The 20372-nt window shown below is 34.5% G+C and overlaps 2 protein-coding genes across 4 annotated transcripts; both read right to left on the bottom strand.

Moving 5' to 3' along the window:
* Window positions 1-1447: 1447 nt before the first annotated feature.
* LOC107797771 (uncharacterized) lies at window positions 1448-4221 on the bottom strand. Of its 3 annotated transcripts, none has more exons than XM_016620692.2 (4): window positions 4083-4221; window positions 3740-3886; window positions 3265-3414; window positions 1448-2105 (listed from the first exon to the last, which is right to left on the bottom strand). In XM_016620692.2, exons 2-4 carry the CDS (start codon window positions 3749-3751, stop codon window positions 1650-1652), a joined length of 618 nt encoding a protein of 205 aa, XP_016476178.1. In that variant the 5' UTR covers window positions 3752-3886; window positions 4083-4221; the 3' UTR covers window positions 1448-1649. The 3 variants fall into 3 exon arrangements, with proteins under 3 accessions (XP_016476178.1, XP_016476179.1, XP_075087412.1); XM_016620693.2 differs by having other exon boundaries at window positions 3999-4143; XM_075231311.1 differs by lacking the exons at window positions 3740-3886; window positions 4083-4221 and adding an exon at window positions 3500-3678.
* Window positions 4222-5465: 1244 nt separating this feature from the next.
* LOC107797773 (uncharacterized) lies at window positions 5466-18822 on the bottom strand. The gene is made up of 5 exons (XM_075231313.1): window positions 18710-18822; window positions 7204-7261; window positions 7007-7124; window positions 6788-6905; window positions 5466-5769 (listed from the first exon to the last, which is right to left on the bottom strand). Exons 1-5 carry the CDS (start codon window positions 18779-18781, stop codon window positions 5716-5718), a joined length of 420 nt encoding a protein of 139 aa, XP_075087414.1. The 5' UTR covers window positions 18782-18822; the 3' UTR covers window positions 5466-5715.
* Between the last annotated feature and the right edge of the window lie 1550 nt (window positions 18823-20372).

The raw sequence follows: 20372 nt of genomic DNA, 5'->3' as shown, positions 1-20372 counted from the left end.
TTATTTTTTTGTTAAAATCGTAATCGTGTACCTTAACTCATTAGTTGCAGTTTTCTTTATGAACAACATTTTTTGTTAAATGGTGTTGATGTGTTAGCAGCATTTGACAGTTCGATGGTAAAGATTATTTATGTTTACTCTCTACTAATTTGAGGAAGATTAAACCTTTCAGGGGTCGTTTGGTTTGAATACGGCTTATGTCGGGATAAGTAATGCTATGATTAGTTATCTTGATATTATTTTTATCCGCTGTTTGGTATGCTGAGATTAGTTATTTTGGTATTTTTAGTCTTTTACTTTGTTGTTTTATCAATGCTATCATAGATTGCAAGTTTTAATTTTTAGAGGCATTTATTTATTGATTTTAATTTCTTATCTTAACTATTTATATTGAATTTATCAGGTTAGTAGTACTATTTCATTTATCTGAGCAATACTCTTTTCATTTAGCATATTAAAGGATTATTTTTGCAATCCTTTATTACTCATATTAAATGACTCAACTTCACCAGCTAATGAACTTTTTTAGCCTATTAAACGCGGATGAACTTTTGCTCGTAATGACCATTTTAAATACTGCTTTTTTGCTCATAGTAAATGAATTTTAATGAGACTAAAAAAATAAAAAGGGTATATATGATAACGGGTCGAATCTCGGAGCGAGACAAGAAAATAATTTTAGTGAGTGCCTTATTATTTTAAAAATATTTTGCTTTAAAAAAATTAAATAGTATAATGAGTGACTTTGTGTGTAAGATGGTAGAAACAAAGTGATTTTTGTGATACACTATTTGACCTTTGTTGACAAAAGTTCGTTTATACATTAAACAAATTTAATTTTACTACTAAACACTAGTCAATATATGCAAGAACAATATTTAGTCAATGTAACAATTCAAAAACTTTTACTGTTCAACAATTTTTGGTTTCTTCTCAACGAAATTTCAATATATTATACTATGCGCACACGCGCAAATAAGTACCCAGAATTTTTGGAATATCTGTATATTCAGGACAAATGAACGTTTTATTCCTATTAAAATCAATATTTTAACAATTCAAAAGTCAAATATAAAGTTTATTATGTATGGTTGTCAATAGTTATCTATATGAAATGCGTATACTACTTATAAGGCTTTTACTCAATTAAAATACTAAAATAGTATCGTTTTGAGATGCTTCTTACCCTCTCTAATTTTTCTTTATCTCTCCTCAAACTTTTAAAATAATTATATATATCAGTTATTTGGAGCAAATATATATTTAAAAAATAATTAATGAATTCTTGCTTTTGTAAAATGGCGCACTTATCTTGGACTAAACTGATTTAGTTAAAAAAACACTTATTTTGAACAAAGAGAATAATATAAAAAAAAAACCTTCTATGTTACGCGGTAGTCTGAATCAAAAAAGTATACAAGCATTACAATGCCGAAACTTGGAAATGTGATCTTTAATGTTGAATGAAAATTAATTTAGTAGTTCCAATGACAATTACAAATGCTCAAGAATCAAGATTTCATCACCCCCTCGTGAATCAAATAAACAATCCTCTACCCATTAAACCAAATGTCCCTTTTGAAGGAGACAACAACAATTATGGTAATAAAATTTCACAACATTTAAAAAAAATGATTGAAATCAGACAATTAATGAACTAAGTGCCCACATAAGCATGAGAATATCATATGACTTCCATGACCATTTTCATCTTGCTCAAATAACCCTTTTCTTGACTCATTAGGAGGAGCAATTTGGCCACCAATGAACAAAGAATTATTCATATTTGAATTTGATAATTGATTGAAATCATCAGGTCCGTAAGCATTATTGGAAGCAGAAGCTCTTCTTTCTGCTTCAAGAAAATGGCCTAAAGATGGGGTAGAATTGTTATTTATATTCACTGCATCAGTACTTAGCTTTGAACAAAGAGAGAATAACCAAGTCCTTGATTTGTTGTTATTAATCTTCTTCTTGTCCCTTAATATGGGTTCAACTACTACTGTTCTTCTTCTTGTTGATCTTCTTGAAAGCTCTAAAATGCTGGTAATTCCTATGAGACTCCCTAGAGTTATGCTCTTGTCATGAAAGAAAGAAGCAGTAGACTGCAACAACCAGAGAAAAGAAAGTTTTATTCAAAAATAAGAACAATAACATATCGAGTATAATTAGGTCTGAGAAGGGCAGAGAGTACGCATAGTCTTACCACTACCTTGTGCAGGTAGAAAGACTGTTTCCGATAGACCCTCCATCATGAGCTAAACTACATTCTCATAAAAGTGGCCAATTGACCACCCTTCGTCTAAAATTTACACTATATATACAGGTAAAATATTAGATTTTAGAATTAAAAAATATATATTGAATACCCTTTATCGAAGAATTATTTTCACTTCAAATTTAAACACTGAGAAAATTCCTAATTTCGTCTCCGCAGTGTGGCTCAAAGCAAGCATGCAAAGTTCTATTCAATTGTAGAATATTGACTTTATGGTCGGTCCATTACTTGATTATGAAATTCATCTATATTAAAGAAAAGAAAGATAAAAAGAAAGAGATATTTGTCTGTTTAAATTATTAGAAGAAACTCTTTTTCTTTCTGAACCTGAGTCAGACTGGGAAACATAATAATTGAAAGGCCATGTGTAAAGAGTAAAGTGCTTCCCCATCCCACTTTTGATAAGACATTGACCCCATAGTGATGCAAGAAAAAGGCATTATAGCAATATATATAACATGATGCATGCATAAAGGAAAAATCAGCACACGAAAAGAATGAGATAGTTCTATCCTTAATTAAAAAATTTAATTTTGAAACTCAGAAATAGATAAATATGTGATAGCATATGCTTTTACCTTTTTATAATTTAATAGACTTATTTGACAAGAATCCGGATTAATTAAACTAGTAAAATCCTGATATTTGGATGATTAAATAATAGAAAAGAAAAAAAAAGCAATGGCACATTTACATATCTTCCTCTTTGCTCTATTATTGATGTATTTTGAGACGGAGCAAGGGAGCACAAGGAATTCATATATACTATCATTCGCCGAAAAATTATACTATATATAAAGCGAGACTTATATTTTTATGTATACATAGTAGAAGTATGTTGAATCCCCTCTTAGTAAATATGGTGGCTCCATTACTAATTGTATCCTCAACCAACCAAATTTACATCTACTATTTTCTAATTTTGGATGTAGAGAATATTCTATATAAAAAGGAGCTAAATTTAATTTATATGAAAAAATAGAGACCTCAGTATCAAGATCAGAAGAAGAATCAGTGGAAGAGGAAGGAGAACCAGTGATCAAAGTATTGAAGGAAAGTGATCCATTAAATCCACGGTTTCTGACTTGCCCAGCTCTCACATTCAATGGCTGCAGTCCAAGTGGCCATCCTTCTTCCTGCAGAATCAAAATTTTTAATTAACTTCCAAATTAAAAGGTAACAACAAAAAACACAAGAATGATCAAATCCACAAGATAATACCATATTCAATAAATAAACCAGATGAGCTCAAACATAAAAGCAGAAGGAATCCCATTTTTTATGCTAAGGAGGGGGAACTTAGGACAAGGAGCCACTACGAGTTACAGTCTAGTAGTACCGGTGAGAGTCATTTATATAATAGGCGTCAGTTGGATTCTCACGATCTCACTTTCCTCTAATGTAATAGGAAGAAAAATAAGGAAAGAATTAAAAAAAAATTAAGGACAAAGAAGTACGTACCTGTTGAGCCATAGATTAACTTGACTACTGGTTTGAAGAGACTGATGGCTTTAAAGACTAAAATTGGTGAGAAGGGGACAGTGAGAGTGAGGTCATTTGAGAGAAATAAAAAACTGTCATCTCCACTGGTTTACATACTCTCTTTCTCTGGACAAGAAAAGAAAAGTAAAAGGACAAGAATTATAAGAATGTGCTGGAACTGGAACTAATGGCAGTACAGTATATATATATTCGAAAGAAATGTAACTTGGTCTTCAACCTTCACACCCTGTCTTATGAGTCTGAGGGCCACGGTTAGTGCAATATAGTTTTTTAACCATTCGGCATCTAAAAACACACTGACCTGACTAAGTTTAATTTGCATAGCATAGGGCTCATTATAGGGGATACGCTTTCTTCATTTCTAGTGCTTGGACACGAGAATTTTAATTTATCTCATAACACTCTTTGACGGTGTTAGTGCAATTAATATAGTTACACTTTATTATTATAGATCCCACATAGTTGCACTCCCTTTCTATTTTTATGAAACTTCTTGGTAGAATCCAACAATCATTATTAAACCATATTGTGTCATCATAATTACAAAATCCTTACATTTGCTATCAAGGTATAACAGCCCTTTTTACCCCAATTTAAGACTAACTATGCTTTGCTAGTCAAAGTTCACACAGTTATTAAAGTGAGAATTAAAATTTGTATTCATTATATTGAAAGTGAGTTTAAGGGCGACAGGTAAATGGAAAAGAAATAAGAGCTTGTGGTTTGAACAGGATTTTTGCCTAGTATGAGGTCAAAGTAAAGCATCCAAGAAAATAATTGTCAATCATATGAAAAGAGAAAGGGGGAAAAAATGTAAATGGGTAGGTGTCGGAGAACAGTCCGGACCATTATTAAAAACTTTTACTAAAAACGTACACACTACCCTCCCAGATCCCAGTAGTGAGATTATATTGAGTGGTTGTTGTTGTATATGAGAGGACAAAAAATTAGAAAATACAAAGATAAATAATAAGTAATGAATTAACTCTTAGAAAGTCAAGACATACACATCCAATTGAGAAATTAATGCACTGACATACTCGATCATATGAATATAACATAATTCAAATGGGACTAACTAGCCCTGAGTGAAACAGTAAAAATTTACCCACACCCCAGATATTTATACTAAATTAATCAATTTACATGGTTAAGTAATTTAATAGGAAGAAAATACAAAAGAAGTCTATATACATACCCGTGTATCTAAACTTCCTTGACAGACTTTTCATTTTTTAAGAAGCTACTGTGGATCATAGATCACATTCTTCAAGAACGGCGATGTCAACGGAGATCATTAATAGAAGTATCACCATCACAATAATATACACAATACTCGAAATATACATCTAATTTAACCAGAGCTAGTGTCGGTGTGTCAGATGTTAAAAATATTCTACTTACAGTGCTATTAGGTCCTTTGCCCATTTTCACATTGCCGCTTAAAAACAAAAAATGACATTTTGGGTCAAAAGGTATGGCAAGCTCATCTGCTAGTAGATGATGAAGACAAGCTAACTGTCAATTTATGGTATAAAATGCCAAACAGAAATGTCTTTTCATATTATCAAACTTGGAAAAGTATAGCAATAGTGTATTATCAGCCCATGCCGCAGCCTGGTGTATTATTACACACGGGGTCACCAAGATTGAAAGTTGGTGTCGCGTTAAGGAGAGAATGAAGTGAGAAAAAAAAATATATAATAAGTCAAAGTACAGGATAGGCTTTAGATGTTACAAGCACACTAGGTGTGTACTACAGTTTATACAACTTCTTTCTATACTTGTTTCCATGGCTTTTCATATTACCCAATATCAGGTTTGGGGTTGAGTGAACCTTCTGTTAGGAGGAGACTTGTTATAATGAGTATTCTGTCTTGATTAATGGAACTACAAATGACTCGGGTATGGAGGAAGTTACTGTTTTGATTGTTCTACCGGTTACTCTGGCTCACACCAGGTCGATATTCTCCAATTCCAAGCAAGTCCTGTAAATGTTTACACTCATTGAGTCTCTTTAACAAACTAATTTTATAATAATACGAAATTGATGATTATTAAAAGGAACAAATAGTCCAAACAGCAGAAAGTGAATGGTACAAATAAAGATGACTGGCAAGAACAAGAACACGAACAAGGATAAGGAAGATATGTCACGGACCATGCACTTTCAATATGCACAATGCCTGCATGATTGGGAAAAAAGAACACTGATAAAAAGCTTCTATATTCTTCTTCATATCCCCCACTACTTTGTGCCATTTAATTGGTTTAGCAACAGATCACAGTTCAACTTTCCTATGGGAACGGAAAGTAGGAAAGGGTGATCCTAAGGGATTTCACACTGTCTTTTGTCAAACTCACAAGACATGCTTAGTTATACAGAAACCTGATACAGACATAGAATTAAGGTGTTGCAAGAATTTCATATTTGTTAGGATGAACTACAGAGATATAGAGCCGGACAGTGTAGACTATCTGACTCTAGAAATAGTGCTCCAGTTAGCAAATTAAAAACAAGTGACTTAAAAGCAGTATAACATTGTAGAACCGAACTATATGTAAATCCATCTCTATTTGTGACAAAGGCAAAACCGAAGCTGGGAAATACACAAACAGCCATACGTTTAGGCTCTGCGCATATCTAGACTACTACTAAGTTCAGGCTAGACAGCGACTCAAAGTGACACTGTTAGGCTTGATAGCATCACGCGAGCCCAGAAAACTGAAATAGGCCTCAAAGCAGTTTTACTTTTCTAGCTGATCGATGCAACTTATATGGATGAAACAACACCAGAAACCCTACTCACAAAGAACAATGAATTCACCCCAAAATATTGTAAGATGGAGTGGCAGGCAGTTGACAGCAGTAAAGCCTAAAATCATTATAGAAATTGCTCCACCTACACAATAAGCAGTGAGCAAGACCAAGAACTAATAAAATGAATTAATCGAGGACAAACAACTTATCATTTATAGGGTTCCTAAGATAGGATATTTATGTACCTGACATGCTTTATTTTTGGCTCTAGTTTCTGCTGTGCTGGGAATGTCATGATTTGGTTTTAGAAACTTCTTCTCCCGCCGCTCACATGAACCCCATCCATCTGAGAACCTACCACCCCTAGGAACAAACCAAAGAAAGGGCAAAATGGAACAAGCTGAAAAGAATATAGCAAAGCAACATGTTTCAATAGGAAGAGTGAGCGAATCAAAAGAACATACTGCATATATGCCCGAACTATAAATTCAGCATGCAGGACATTACGGTTCTCATCAAACTCGATGGTCTTGTCTTTAATTTCATATGATAGATTGAAGTAAAAGGATATCTTCCTCCAACCTGCACAAGTATGATGCTGTTTATGCAATAAAAGTTAGCTGAGAGTAGAAGAACCAATGACCCAAGCCTGATAACTTACCAGCCTTTTTTATGAAGGGATTTCCAGAAATCATAGTGTAGTCACTTTTCTCGAGAATCTGTGAAATGTTTATTTGCTTAAGTGCTGATGAAACCATATTCATGCATACACAAAACTTTAGGACAAAACAACAGCAGTAAATGCTGATTATAGATGTTAACAGAAACTGACAGGCAGTATAGTTCTATTTATCTTGAAGGTGAGTTGTCACAGGCTATTTTATTAAAGGTGCAGATATTGCACAGATTTCTAGAAGATAGTTTTTTCCTTGAAATTTGAAGATTTTTCCCACAACGATATGCTGATCACTTTAGTACAAAAATACTGTTCTCATCAATTGCTTGTACTTCTCTACTACCGTATTTCGTTTCTCTTGATTCAATTTTTCTTCAATTATTATCAAATTCCAATGTTGTTTAGGAAGCTGAATACTTCCATTGCCATTAACGAAAACTCGATATCACAAGACTATAGAGAACAAGCGATGAGATTGCATCTGATGTCAAATGTTAGATAGTTATGTAAATAATATGAATTAATTCTAATCCCACATAGAATAGGAGTATGATATGTATTGTATAAATAGGGCTCATTGTATTATAATTAAAACAGAATATCAATAATAGATTTTTCTCCTGTGCATTCTCACATGGTATCAGAATAATCGTGAGAGATTTATCGTTGTGCATAAATTCCAGCGACTCTGGAAAGAGAAATCAATCAACTGTAAGTCTTTTTCCGACAAACACAAGTCTGCCGTAAGTAAAAAGCCACTTTTCGTTAGTGTTGTGCAAAAACCAACACCACCACGAAGTAGATTGGCCTTCGGCGACCAACCCATAAAAAATCTCCGTCAGAGAACCCTCCACGCGCTCCCACGCGCCGCCGGAAGAAAATTTTCCGACGAAGTTCCGACGTCACGTGCCGGCGCGTGGGGCCCTTTCCGGTCACTTTTTTGAAAATTTTCTTTGGGACAGATTGTTCGCAAGGAAATTCCGAGCCTACCCATCCAAGTTACACAAAATTCTGACCACTTTATATTTTTCCGGCGTGAACAGTGATTTCAGAAGGGTTTCTGATTTTTCCACCCGCGTGAAAATTATAATGTCATTCGTATCAGAAGCCTTTGACTCACAACCCGTTGGATCCAATGCATTGAATCCAATCCAGATGGTTTCTTTATCATATTATATTGAGTTCCTTCAGTACAAAGCATGTAAACAAACATCTTCAGAGATAGCTTCCGTTGTTCAAACAGGTAGTAGCGTGACTCGTGTCTCCCAATCTTCAACCTCCAAGTCTTGGGTCATTGATTCAGATGCATCTAATCACATTTCTAGTAATAAATCTCTTTTCACTACTATTTCATGTTCTCAATCTCTTCCAACAGTCATGATGGCCAACGGGTCTCAAACCGTGGCAACTGGAATAGGTCAAGCAAGTCCACTTCCTTCCTTACCTTTAGATTCAGTTCTTTATGTTCCCGAGAGTCCTTTTAATCTCATAGCCGTTAGTTGCTTAGCCAAATCACTTAAATGCTCTATTTTATTTCTTGATGATCTTGTTTTTATACAGGAACACAATACAGGATGGATCATTGGTATCGGACGTGAATCAAATGGACTTTATTACCTTATCCTTGCAAAATCACATAGACTCACATCTTGTCTTCGTTCAACAACTTGTCCTATTACTGATTCACCAGATTTATTACATAAACGGTTGGGACATCCAAGTTTGTCAAAACTTCAGAAAATGGTACCTGGTTTATCTCAGTTGTCCACTCTAGAGTGTGAGTCATGTCGGCTCAGTAAGCATACCCGCTCTCATTTTCCTCGGCGTCTTGATAATCGAATAGAGTCACCTTTTACTTTAATCCATTAAGATGTTTGGGGTCCTAGTCGGGTCAGTTCTACCTTGGGATTCCGCTACTTTGTCAGTTTCATTGATGATTATTTCAGGTGCACTGGATATTTTTGATGAAAAACCGATCTGAGTTGTTTTCTATTTTCCAGACCTTCCACGCTGAAGTTCAAAATCAATTTGGGGTTTCTATCCACACATTTCGTAGTGATAATGCCCTAGAGTATTTGTCTTCCCCATTTCAACAGTTTATGAACTCTCATGGGATTATTCATCAAACATCTTGTCCATACACATCCCAACAAAATGGGGTAGCTGAAAGAAAGAATAGACATCTTATTAAAACTGCTCGTACCCTACTCATACAATCTCATGTTCCGTTGCCCTTTTGGGGGGATGCAGTTCTTACATCTTGCTATCTTATTAATCGTATGCCATCTTCAGCCATCCAGAATCAAATTCCACTCTCTTTCCTGTTTTCCCACTTACCTTTGTTCTCTCTTCCACCCCGTGTCTTTGGGAGCACTTGCTTTGTTCATAACCTTACTCCAGAAAAAGATAAGTTAGCTCCTCGTGCTCTTAAATGCGTATTTTTGGGTTACTCGAGAACGCAAAAGGGATATCGATGCTATTCTCGTGACCTCCAGCAGTATCTTATGTCTGCTGATGTTACCTTCTTTGAAAACTAATCATACTTCACAGATGCAAGTAATCAGTTAGATATTTCTGAGGTGTTACCAGTTTCATTTTTTGGAGATTCAGTTAGTATCTCCCATTCATCTTCCTCTATAACTCCAGCTTCACCACCTACAGCTCCAGTTGCAGCTCCACCACTTATAGCTCCTGTTCCACCACCTAGTCTAGTTCAACCTTCTACAGCTCCACCACTCCTCACTTATCATCGTTGTCCGCGCCCAGCATCAGGCCCAACTGATTCACGTCCTGCACCTGACCCTACTAATAGTGCGGACTTGTTTTCTCTTAGTCAACCAATTTCACTACGGAAAGATATACAGTCCACACTTAATCATAATCCTCATTATGTCGGTTTAAGTTACCATCGTCTGTCATCACCCCATTGTGCATTTGTATCATCTTTGTCCTTTGTTTCTATCCCTAAGTCTTGGCGACATGCTATGATTGACGAGATGTCTGTTTTACATACGAGTGGTACTTGGGAGCTTGTTCCTTTTCCTTCGGGTAAATCGACTGTTGGTTGTCGTTGGGTGTATGCAGTCAAAGTTGGTCCAGATGGTCAGGTTGATCGACTTAAGGCTCGTCTTGTTGCCAAAAGGTATACTCAGATATTTGGGTTTGATTACAGTGATACTTTCTCTCCCGTGGCTAAAATAGCTTCAGTCCGCCTTTTTCTATCTATGATTGTTGTTCGTCATTGGCCTCTCTATCAGTTGGACATTAAGAATGCTTTTCTTCACGGTAATCTTGAAGATGAGGTTTATATGGAGCAACCACCTGGTTTTGTTGCTCAGGGGGAAGTCTAGTGACCTTGTATGTCGGTTGCGCCGGTCCCTCTATGGTCTAAAACAGTCTCCTCGAGCCTGGTTTGGTAAGTTCAGCACAGTTATTCAGGAGTTTGGCATGACTCGTAGTGAAGTTGTTCACTCTGTGTTTTATCGGCATTCTGCTTCAAATCTCAGTATTTATCTGGTGGTTTATGTTGATAATATTGTCATTACCAACAACGATCAGGATGGTATTACTAAGTTGAAGCAACATCTCTTTCAGCACTTTCAGACTAAGGATCTAGGCAGATTAAAGTATTCTCTAGGTATTGAGGACGCTTAGTCTAGCTCAGGTATTGTAATCTCACAACAGAAGTATGCCTTAGACATTCTTGAGGAGGCAGTAATGACAGGTTGTAGACCTGTTGACACTCATATGGATCCGAATTCTAAACTTCTACTAGGACAGAGGGAGCCGCTTAGCGATCCTGCAAGATATAGGCGGCTGATTGGCAAATTAAATTACCTCACGGTGACTAGACCTGACATTTCCTTTCCTGTGAGCGTGGTAAATTAGTTCCTGGATTCTCCCTGTGATAGTCATTGGGATGCAGTTGTTCGGATTCTTCGATATATAAAATCAGCTCCAGGCAAAGGACTATTGTTTGAAGATCGAGGCCATGGGCAAATTATTGGGTACTCAGATGCTGACTGGGTAGGATCACCTTCTGACAGACGTTCTACGTCTGGATATTGTGTTTTAGTAGGAGAAAATTTGGTGTCTTGGAAGAGCAAGAAACAAAATGTGGTTGCTCGGTCTAGTGCAAAAGCAGATTATCAAGCAATGGTTGTGGCAACATGTGAGCTAGTTTGGATCAAACATTTGCTTAATGAGTTGAAATTTGGTGAGATCAGCAAGATGGAACTTGTGTGTAATAATTAAGCTGCCCTTCATATTGCATCAAATCCGATGTTCCATGAGAGAACTAAATACATTGAGATTGACTGTCACTTCGTCAGAGAAAAGATACTCTCAGGAGATATTGCTACAAAGTTTGTGAAGTCAAATGATCAGCTTGCAGATATTTTCACCAAATACCTTACTGATACTCGTATTAGTTACATATGTAACAAACTCGGTACATATGATTTGTATGCATGCAAATCCAACTTAGGCCTCATTTATTTTTTTTAAGATTAAGACGTCTGAATCTGAATACACATCTGAATATCAAGATGTGTATTAAGATTAAGACATCAGAATCTGAATACACATATGAATATTAAAATGTGTATTAAGATCTGAATACTAAATGATTATGACTGTTTGATTTTTAACATCTGAATGTAGGCAATTTATCTTTATTTGAAAATTAATAAACATAAAATTCAATTAAAATGCTAATCAATCTAATATTCTATGGTAGTTGCTGATGGTGATGGCTAACGGTGGTGCTTGTGAATCCCGACTAGATGCGGCAGTTGGTGGTAGTTTTGGTTGATGGTGGTGGTTTAGGGTAGTAACTAGTGGTAATTGGTAGTGGTGGCTATTATGATTGAGGATGGTGGTGGTGGGTGGTGATAGTTAGTAATGACGGATGGTGGTGGTAGTTGTGATTGAGGAAGGTGGCGGTGGGTGGTGGTAGTTTATAATGATAGGTAGTGCCGGCTATGATTGTTGATGGTGATGGGATGGTTAGTTGTGGTAGTTGAGGTGGATGAGTGTTGGTTGTCGTTGAAATGATGGTGGTGGGGATGGTGGGTGATGGTAGTCGATATTGGTGGCTATGATTGAAGATGATGGTGGTGGTGATTGAGTATGGTGGTGGTGGTGGTGGTGGTTGAGTATGGTGGTGGTGGGTGGCATGGTGGTGGTTGATAATGGTTGGCGGCGGTGACAGTTAATAATGAATGTGGATGATAGCATCTTAATGAAATTAAGTCTCTGTTATAGATTTTAATCATACAGACCTATTCAGACCCATTAAGTGGTTGTGAAGTAAAAAAAACAAACACACTTAATGATTAAGATCTGAATAATTAAGATTCCGACTTTAAACTAAGTTGCTCCAACACGGCAATTTCGGTGTCGTACCGGTGTCGACACGACACTGACACGGGTAAGGGTGTGGAATCTGTGTCGGATCCGGTCAGACTAGTTCGGGTGCGTTGACCAAAAATTTGGGGAATTGATTTCCCTAAGTAAAGATTTGAAGAGATGGAAAACGAAATACCTTCAATTTCGCTGCTATGTAGTAATTTATACTAGTCCTTTTGTCTCCTTTTAAGCTTTTTGTCTTGGTCAATCTTTGAGTTTCCATGCTGCAAGTTTCTGAAATCAAGAGCTCTGTGTTTTTGTTGTTAGGGCAGAGAAGTTGTTGATGGGTGGATTACTGGACTGAGGCATATTGGGAAGGGCTCGAATGGGTGTGTTGTACCGGAAAAAACCAGAGACAAGGAGAAGATTTTGTTGGGGAAGATGATTCAGAAGGACTGAAGAAAGGCGCAGAGAAGAACGACTGAAGAAGAACACCTAGAAACTAATTAGGAGAACTAGTCTGTTAATTGATACATATATTATAATATTTTTCCACGTTAGTTTATAAGATAAATATTACAAATATTATATTCAAAAGTTTTAAGTTTATAAAAATTAGAGTTTTAGTTGTACCAAAATAATTAGAGTACCAAAATAATTAGAGTTTTAATCAAAATAATAAACAATTATTTAATTGTAAACTAAATTTTCTTTTTTTATGCTTTAAAGGCACACATTTTTTTATGTGAGTAAACTTCATATATATTACAAATAAGTATTTACTCTAAATAAACAAATTCTATTAATTAACCTAATAATACTATTTATAAATATTTTTTCTCTATTAATTAGCATATTATTTTTTTGATAGAACATGATCGCGCGAAGCCTAGAAAAATTTATAAATTGTACATAATAAAATTGACCCCTTTGTTCTCCATTATATGCTATGTTGTGATTTGTGACACATATTGTAATGGTAATTGTAAATCACATTATTTGAGAATGAACTAAAATAATTTAGAAAAATGTCAAAGAAGAATAATCGCGAATTTTAGAAACCAAATCAAGAATTAGAGCATTTAAGAACACTTCATTTATATTAGTTAAAGTGAATATGAATTATTTGTTCTTCCTATAAAATCAAGTGGGTAAAAATCTCATTTAATAGTATAAGTTTTGATATAACGAATTGCACAAAGTTTAATCACATATTTCTTCGGGACTACAACTTAACTTTATCCAGTTAACCATTAATAAAACATTACGATATATTTAGGGCATTAATGACATTACGATATATCTAGTTAAACATTAATGACATTTATTTCATTTAATAGTATAAGTTTTGATATAACGAATTGCACAAAGTTTAATCACATATTTCTTCGGGACTACAACTTAACTTTATCCAGTTAACCATTAATAAAACATTACGATATATTTAGGGCATTAATGACATTACGATATATCCAGTTAACCATTAGTAAAAATCTCATTTAATAGTATAAGTTTTGATATAACGAATTGCACAAAGTTTAATCACATATTTCTTCGGGACTACAACTTAACTTTATCCAGTTAACCATTAATAAAATATTACGATATATTTAGGGCATTAATGACATTACGATATATCCAGTTAACCATTAATGACATTTATTTCACTTTATTAGTATAAGTTTTGAAATAACGAATTGCACAAAGTGACATTTATTTCACTTTATTAGTATAAGTTTTGAAATAACGAATTGCACAAAGTTTAATCACATATTTCTTCGGGACTACAACTTAACTTTATCCGGTTAACCATTAATAAAACATTACGATATATTTAGGGCATTAATGACATTACGATATATCCAGTTAACCATTAATGACATTTATTTCACTTTATTAGTATAAGTTTTGATATAACGAATTGCACAAAGTTTAATCACATATTTCTTCGGGACTACAACTTAACTTTATCCAGTTAACCATTAATAAAACATTACGATATATTTAGGGCATTAATGACATTACGATATATCCAGTTAACCATTAATGACATTTATTTCACTTTATTAGTATAAGTTTTGATATAACGAATTGCACAAAGTTTAATCACATATTTCTTCGGGACTACGACTTAACTTTATCCAGTTAACCATTAATAAAATATTACGATATATTTAGGGCATTAATGACATTACGATATATCCAGTTAAACATTAATGACATTTATTTCACTTTATTAGTATAGGTTTTGATATAACGAATTGCACAAAGTTTAATCACATATTTGTTCGGGACTACAACTTAACTTTATTCAGTTAACCATTACGATATATCCAGTTAACCATTAATGACATTTATTTCATTTCATTAGTATAGGTTTTGATATAACGAATTGCACAAAGTTTAATTATATATTTGATTAGGGCTAAAATATAGATTTATCTAGTTATCTATTAATAAGGCATACGGCACTACGATGATATTATTCTTAAATAAATCACATTTATCACATTAATAAATGTCTATTTAATGTTAGTATATGCGTTAGTCTATATGTGTTAGTATATGTGTTAGTCTATAAATCACATTAGCATTAGTCTATTTAATATATGTTTATTTAGTTGTTCCCCCACCGTTGGTTTTCCCCCCCAAAAGTACAAAAGTGACCCATAAGGCTACTAATTCGTTTCAAAAGTATTTTCTCACCAAACAAAGTCCCTCAAAAGTCCAACCGCCTGCTGCCTTCATCTTGTTTACCATTCCAAACGCCTACTGCCTCCAAAGTCCATTCCATTTTGCTGCATCTTCATCTTCTTCTTTACCATTTTATTTAGCTCTTAAAAATGTCTTCTTCTACCTCCTCAACAGCAAATCAAAAGGGGAAAGGTTTGTTAAGGCCAATAAAAAGTGTAGGCTCCGACTTTGATGATAAACCTCTTTGGAACCATGTCAAAGTTCTTTCACTTACTCCAAATGGTGGTGGAAATAGAATATGGTCATGTAACTATTGTAACAAAAGAGTTACGGGATCATATTCTAAAGTCAAAGCTCATTTGTTAAAAATCTCTAGTCAAGGTGTTCAAATATGTAAAGAGATAAGCAAAGAAGTTTGTGAAGCTTTGAAGCAAGAACATGAAGAAGCTGAAAATAAAAAAGCATATGTACAACTTGATGCGAGGAAAAAGTCGAATTACGTATCGCTTCCTGAAGGGTCGGATTTATCGCATTTTAAAAAAAGAAAAGGTTCAAACGTTGTAGCTCTAGAGAAGTCATTCGGCATTGAGAATAGAAACATCACTGACAAAATGGTAGCCCGCATGTTCTACGCTTCAGGTTTATCTTTTAATTTTGCCAAGTCTTCTTATTTTAGAAAGTATTCAGAGTTTTTGGCAAAGACTTCTTTACCCGGTTATGTTCCGCCAACGAACAATAGGTTAAGAACTACCCTTTTAGCTCAAGAAAAAGTTCATATTGATAGAAAATTGCAACCTATTAAGGATGCATGGAAGAGAAAAGGGTTGTCTAATTGTTCCGATGGATGGTCGGATATTAAGAGGCGACCATTGATAAACATAATGGCGGCTTCTAGTGGTGGTCCAATATTTTTAAAATCAATCAATTCAAGTGGCGTTGTGAAGGGTGGAGAATATATAGCTAATTTGTTCATTAAATCAATTGAGGAAGTTGGTGCAAGTAATGTTGTTCAAGTTATCACTGATAATGCAAGTAATATGAAGCTTGTCGGTTCTACGGTTGAGCAAACTTATCCACATATATTTTGGACACCATGTGTTGTTCATTGTTTGAACCTTGCACTAAAAAGCATGTGCCAACCTTCCAAAAAATCAACTCAATTTATAAATTGCAAATGGATTTTAGATTTGATTGGTGAAGTTAGTAGCTTAAAAATTTTTGTGTTGAATCATGATATGGCTCATGCTCTTTTTCAAAAGCATTCAGCGTTGTCTTTGTTGAAAGTTGCCGAAACGAGATTTGCATCTCATGTTGTCTTGACTAGTCGTGTTCATCAAGTGAAAGCATCTTTGGAAAGAATGGTAATGGATGATGATTGGAGAAACTATAAGGGAGATAAAGTGATTGAAGCTAAAACGCGTGAAATTAAATCCCTTGTAATGAATGACGAATGGTGGGATAAGATTGAGTACTTTTTAAAGTTTACCGAACCAATTGTGTCTATGCTTAGAAGTGCCGATCTTGATGCTCCAAAGTTACATCTTGTTTATGATATGTGGGATACAATGATCGAAAAGGTGAAAGTAATTATCTTTGAACAAGAGGGAAAAGATCTTATTGTCGGGCAATCAGACTTTTTTTATACAATTCAAGAAATTCTTGTTGTTAGGTGGAATAAGAGTAACACCCCTTTACAGTGTATGGCACATTCTATGTTCTTATCAAGGTCATGTTCTTCGACAAAAACAGTAAAAGCCTAAAAGGTATGTTTTCAATTTTCTTTATCTTTATATATCCAACTCTTTTACTTATGTAATTATATGATATTTATTATTTTTTAATATACTTTGTGTAACCACTAACTTGTAGGAGAATATGAGAATGGAAGAAAATCAAGAAATCGTGCCTGCAACTTGAGAATAAAAATCCACACAATACAAGTTATAGGTAAGTATTCCATAAAGTTTCTCATAATGTAGAGATATTTTTATTTTTGAATTAATTTTAGTCGGATCCCCGCACCCGTATCGGTTCTAGGATTCGTATCCCCGAATCTAAAAATTTTCATCTCAAAGGATCCGACCTCTAGATCCGCACCCGTGTCGGACACCCGCACCCGTGTCAGAGCAACTTAGACTTTAAAAACAAATGCACTTAATGTCTGAGATCTGAAAAATTAAGATTCAGACCTCCATTAAGTGCAAACAAATGAGACCTTAGATAGTTATGTAAATAATATGAATTAGTCCTAGTCATACATAGAATAGGAGTATGATATGTATTGTATAAATAGGACTCATTGTATTATAATTAAAACAGAATATCAATAATAGATTTTTCTCCCGTGCATTCTCACATCAAAGAAGCATAATGTTCAAAGAGAAAATAAGACAAGTCTATCGCCAAGAAAATCAAACTATGGAAAAATTGGAATGAATCCTAAGAAAATTCTGCAAATGCATATATCTTATTAATATGCTAAAGAAATATAGGTGAAGGCAAAGTTCATGAACAAGAAGAGAGAAACACTTAAGAGCTTTCACTTAGAGTGCATTGGAATAGATCAATGAACATAAAGCTAAGTCAAGTTACTAGTTACAAGTTACAACGACATTGAGAAAGAAGCTATTATGCACTATCAATTCCTGTTAATGCTCTACTATCTTTGTTCCAAAGTTTTCATTGATTCGGCTTTCTTTTATTTATAATCAAATATCAATGTTGTTTAAGTGGCTGACGTCCTTCCATTAACCATTAGAGATAATTTGAAATCACAAGACTATAGAGAACAAGAGATGACATTTCTTCCGATGTCAAAAGAAGCATACTGTTCAATAAGGGGATGAGACAAGTCTCACCAACAAAATAAAATCATGGAAAAATGGAAACGAAACCTTATAAATCTACGAATAGCATACACCTTACTAGTATCATAAATGCAAAATAGGCAAAGACAAGGATCAAACAAGAGAAAACAGAAACACTTATAAAGCTTTCTCCTCAAGTACATTGAAATAGCTCAATGAGCAGAAAGCAAAGTTACAACTTGCATCTACATTCGAAAAGTAGTTATAATACATACTATGAATTAATAGATTATACTCGCATAACAACAGATAAAATAGCAAATTCATGCTAAATTTCAGATCGATGACATCATTTATCATCAGTAGTTTTTACTTACATTCTGTATTTGTTAGAAAATTCATTCAATATGTATAATATCTAATTGCGACCCAGTAATTAAGAAAGCTATGAATCCCGAGGGTAGATCAGAACCCATAAACTTAAAATCCTGACTCCTATGTTTATCATGCCATAACTCTCTAGCTAAATTAATATATCTAGACAATTTGCTGAACTAATGATATACGCAATACCAACTCCACGAAATTTACACGAAATTGAACAAATATGATTAAATAAAATGAAAATTGATGAATTTTACCGCCATAGCTGCATTTTGATACTCCTTGAACAGAGAAACAGATGGAAACTGACCGGCCAAGCTATGCCTCATGATGCCATCTCTGTCTGGAGAACTTTCCGATCCAGTCGGACTGTTATTGCGATACCGGAACCAGAACCGGGGACTTCCTCGTCACTGGCGGCGACGAATAATTAGTCACGTTCGGCGTGCGCTGCACGTGCTTTACTACCGCCATCGGTTTCGGACTCGTCTCGTTCAGTTCCGAAACGCAGTTAGTGTTTGACCTGGAGATTTTTTGTGGTCGGTGATTTAGTACCTCACCGTCACGGTGATGATTCTGGAAGTTTCTAGGATTAGACTGCGGAGAAGGATTTGGAATGTGAAGAGGTCGAATTGGAGAGTGATTGTAAGGTAGAGTTTTGCGGTATTTGGAGACAGTGGTGGTGGAGGAGGCAGCAAGTGAGGCGGCGGCGGCGGCGGAGTCGATCACCGCCCATAATGCGGCGTCGTCTAGGTCCTTATCGTCAATAGCGTAACTCATAGGAGAGTTCATTTCTGTATTTTTAAAAGTTGAGAAAAGAGAACAATATGATCGATTTTCGGAAATTTATAGGCATGGAGCTTCGTTTGTTCTAAGCTGCTATTTCTTCTGCTTTGCAGATTGGGAGGTGAATTCTGGAACCATGCCGCTGTGTAAGAATTCAAATTTGAAATCGGTCATACGACGTCGTAACAAAGTTTGTTGTGGTTCGATTTTTCCCTAAAATGAAACCAAACCAAGTAAGTCGGTTCTTCAAATATTTGAACCAAACAAAACCACTTAAGTCGGTTTTTTATCGATTCGGTTTTTTGTCGATTTTTTCGGTTATTTATTGGATTTTTTTCTTAAATATGAGACATACAATACCAAACACATATTCCGGAGATTACATTTTCAACGTAACACTATCAAACCAATTGCTCTTTGATAAATCTATCATTTACCAAGATATATTGATGATAATTGAATCAAATAGTGATGAATAATTTAAGTATTCAATTAAAAATCAATTATTTCCAACATGAAATAAATTCTTGTACTTAGCAAAAGAAAACTATCAATCAAACTAGAATGTAAAGACAAAGAATTAGATTATTATAATAGTAAAAAACTAGACTAAAAATACATACGACTAATATGAACCATAAAATTTTAGAAACTTTGTATAAAATATACATATATATAGGTGTGATAATAAATTTAAATAGTTACTTCTATAGTCGGTTTGGTTCGGATTTTTTCGGTTATTTTTTTATTAAAATCAAAATCAAACCAAATTTGATCGGTTTTTAAAATTCAAAATCAAAATCAAACTTAATCTAAAAGTATAAGTTTTTTAATCGGTTTAGTTCAGTTTTCGGTTTGGTTCGGTTTTTATTAACACCCTGTGCATAAGCCGTGGAAAAGTTTGCGTGCCCCCCCCCCTTTATTAGGCCTTTAATATTACATTTTTCAAAAGCTTATAGACTTGTTTCGAGAAAAACAAAATTTTCATGTTTTTCAATTGTGAAAAGCTTTTTAATTGACTAATTATTCCTGAACTTTTTTAGGCGAACATTTCTACATGCCTAGTGGATCTTAGACCTCTGAATTAGAAGGGTAAATAAGTTGATAATAAAAAAAAAGAAAATCTGATCACAA

Source organism: Nicotiana tabacum, chromosome 2 (genome assembly GCF_000715075.1).
Source record: "Nicotiana tabacum cultivar K326 chromosome 2, ASM71507v2, whole genome shotgun sequence".
NCBI lineage: Eukaryota > Viridiplantae > Streptophyta > Magnoliopsida > Solanales > Solanaceae > Nicotiana > Nicotiana tabacum.
Note: the sequence above shows the minus strand (reverse complement) of the source record. Positions and strands in the feature narration are given on the sequence as shown.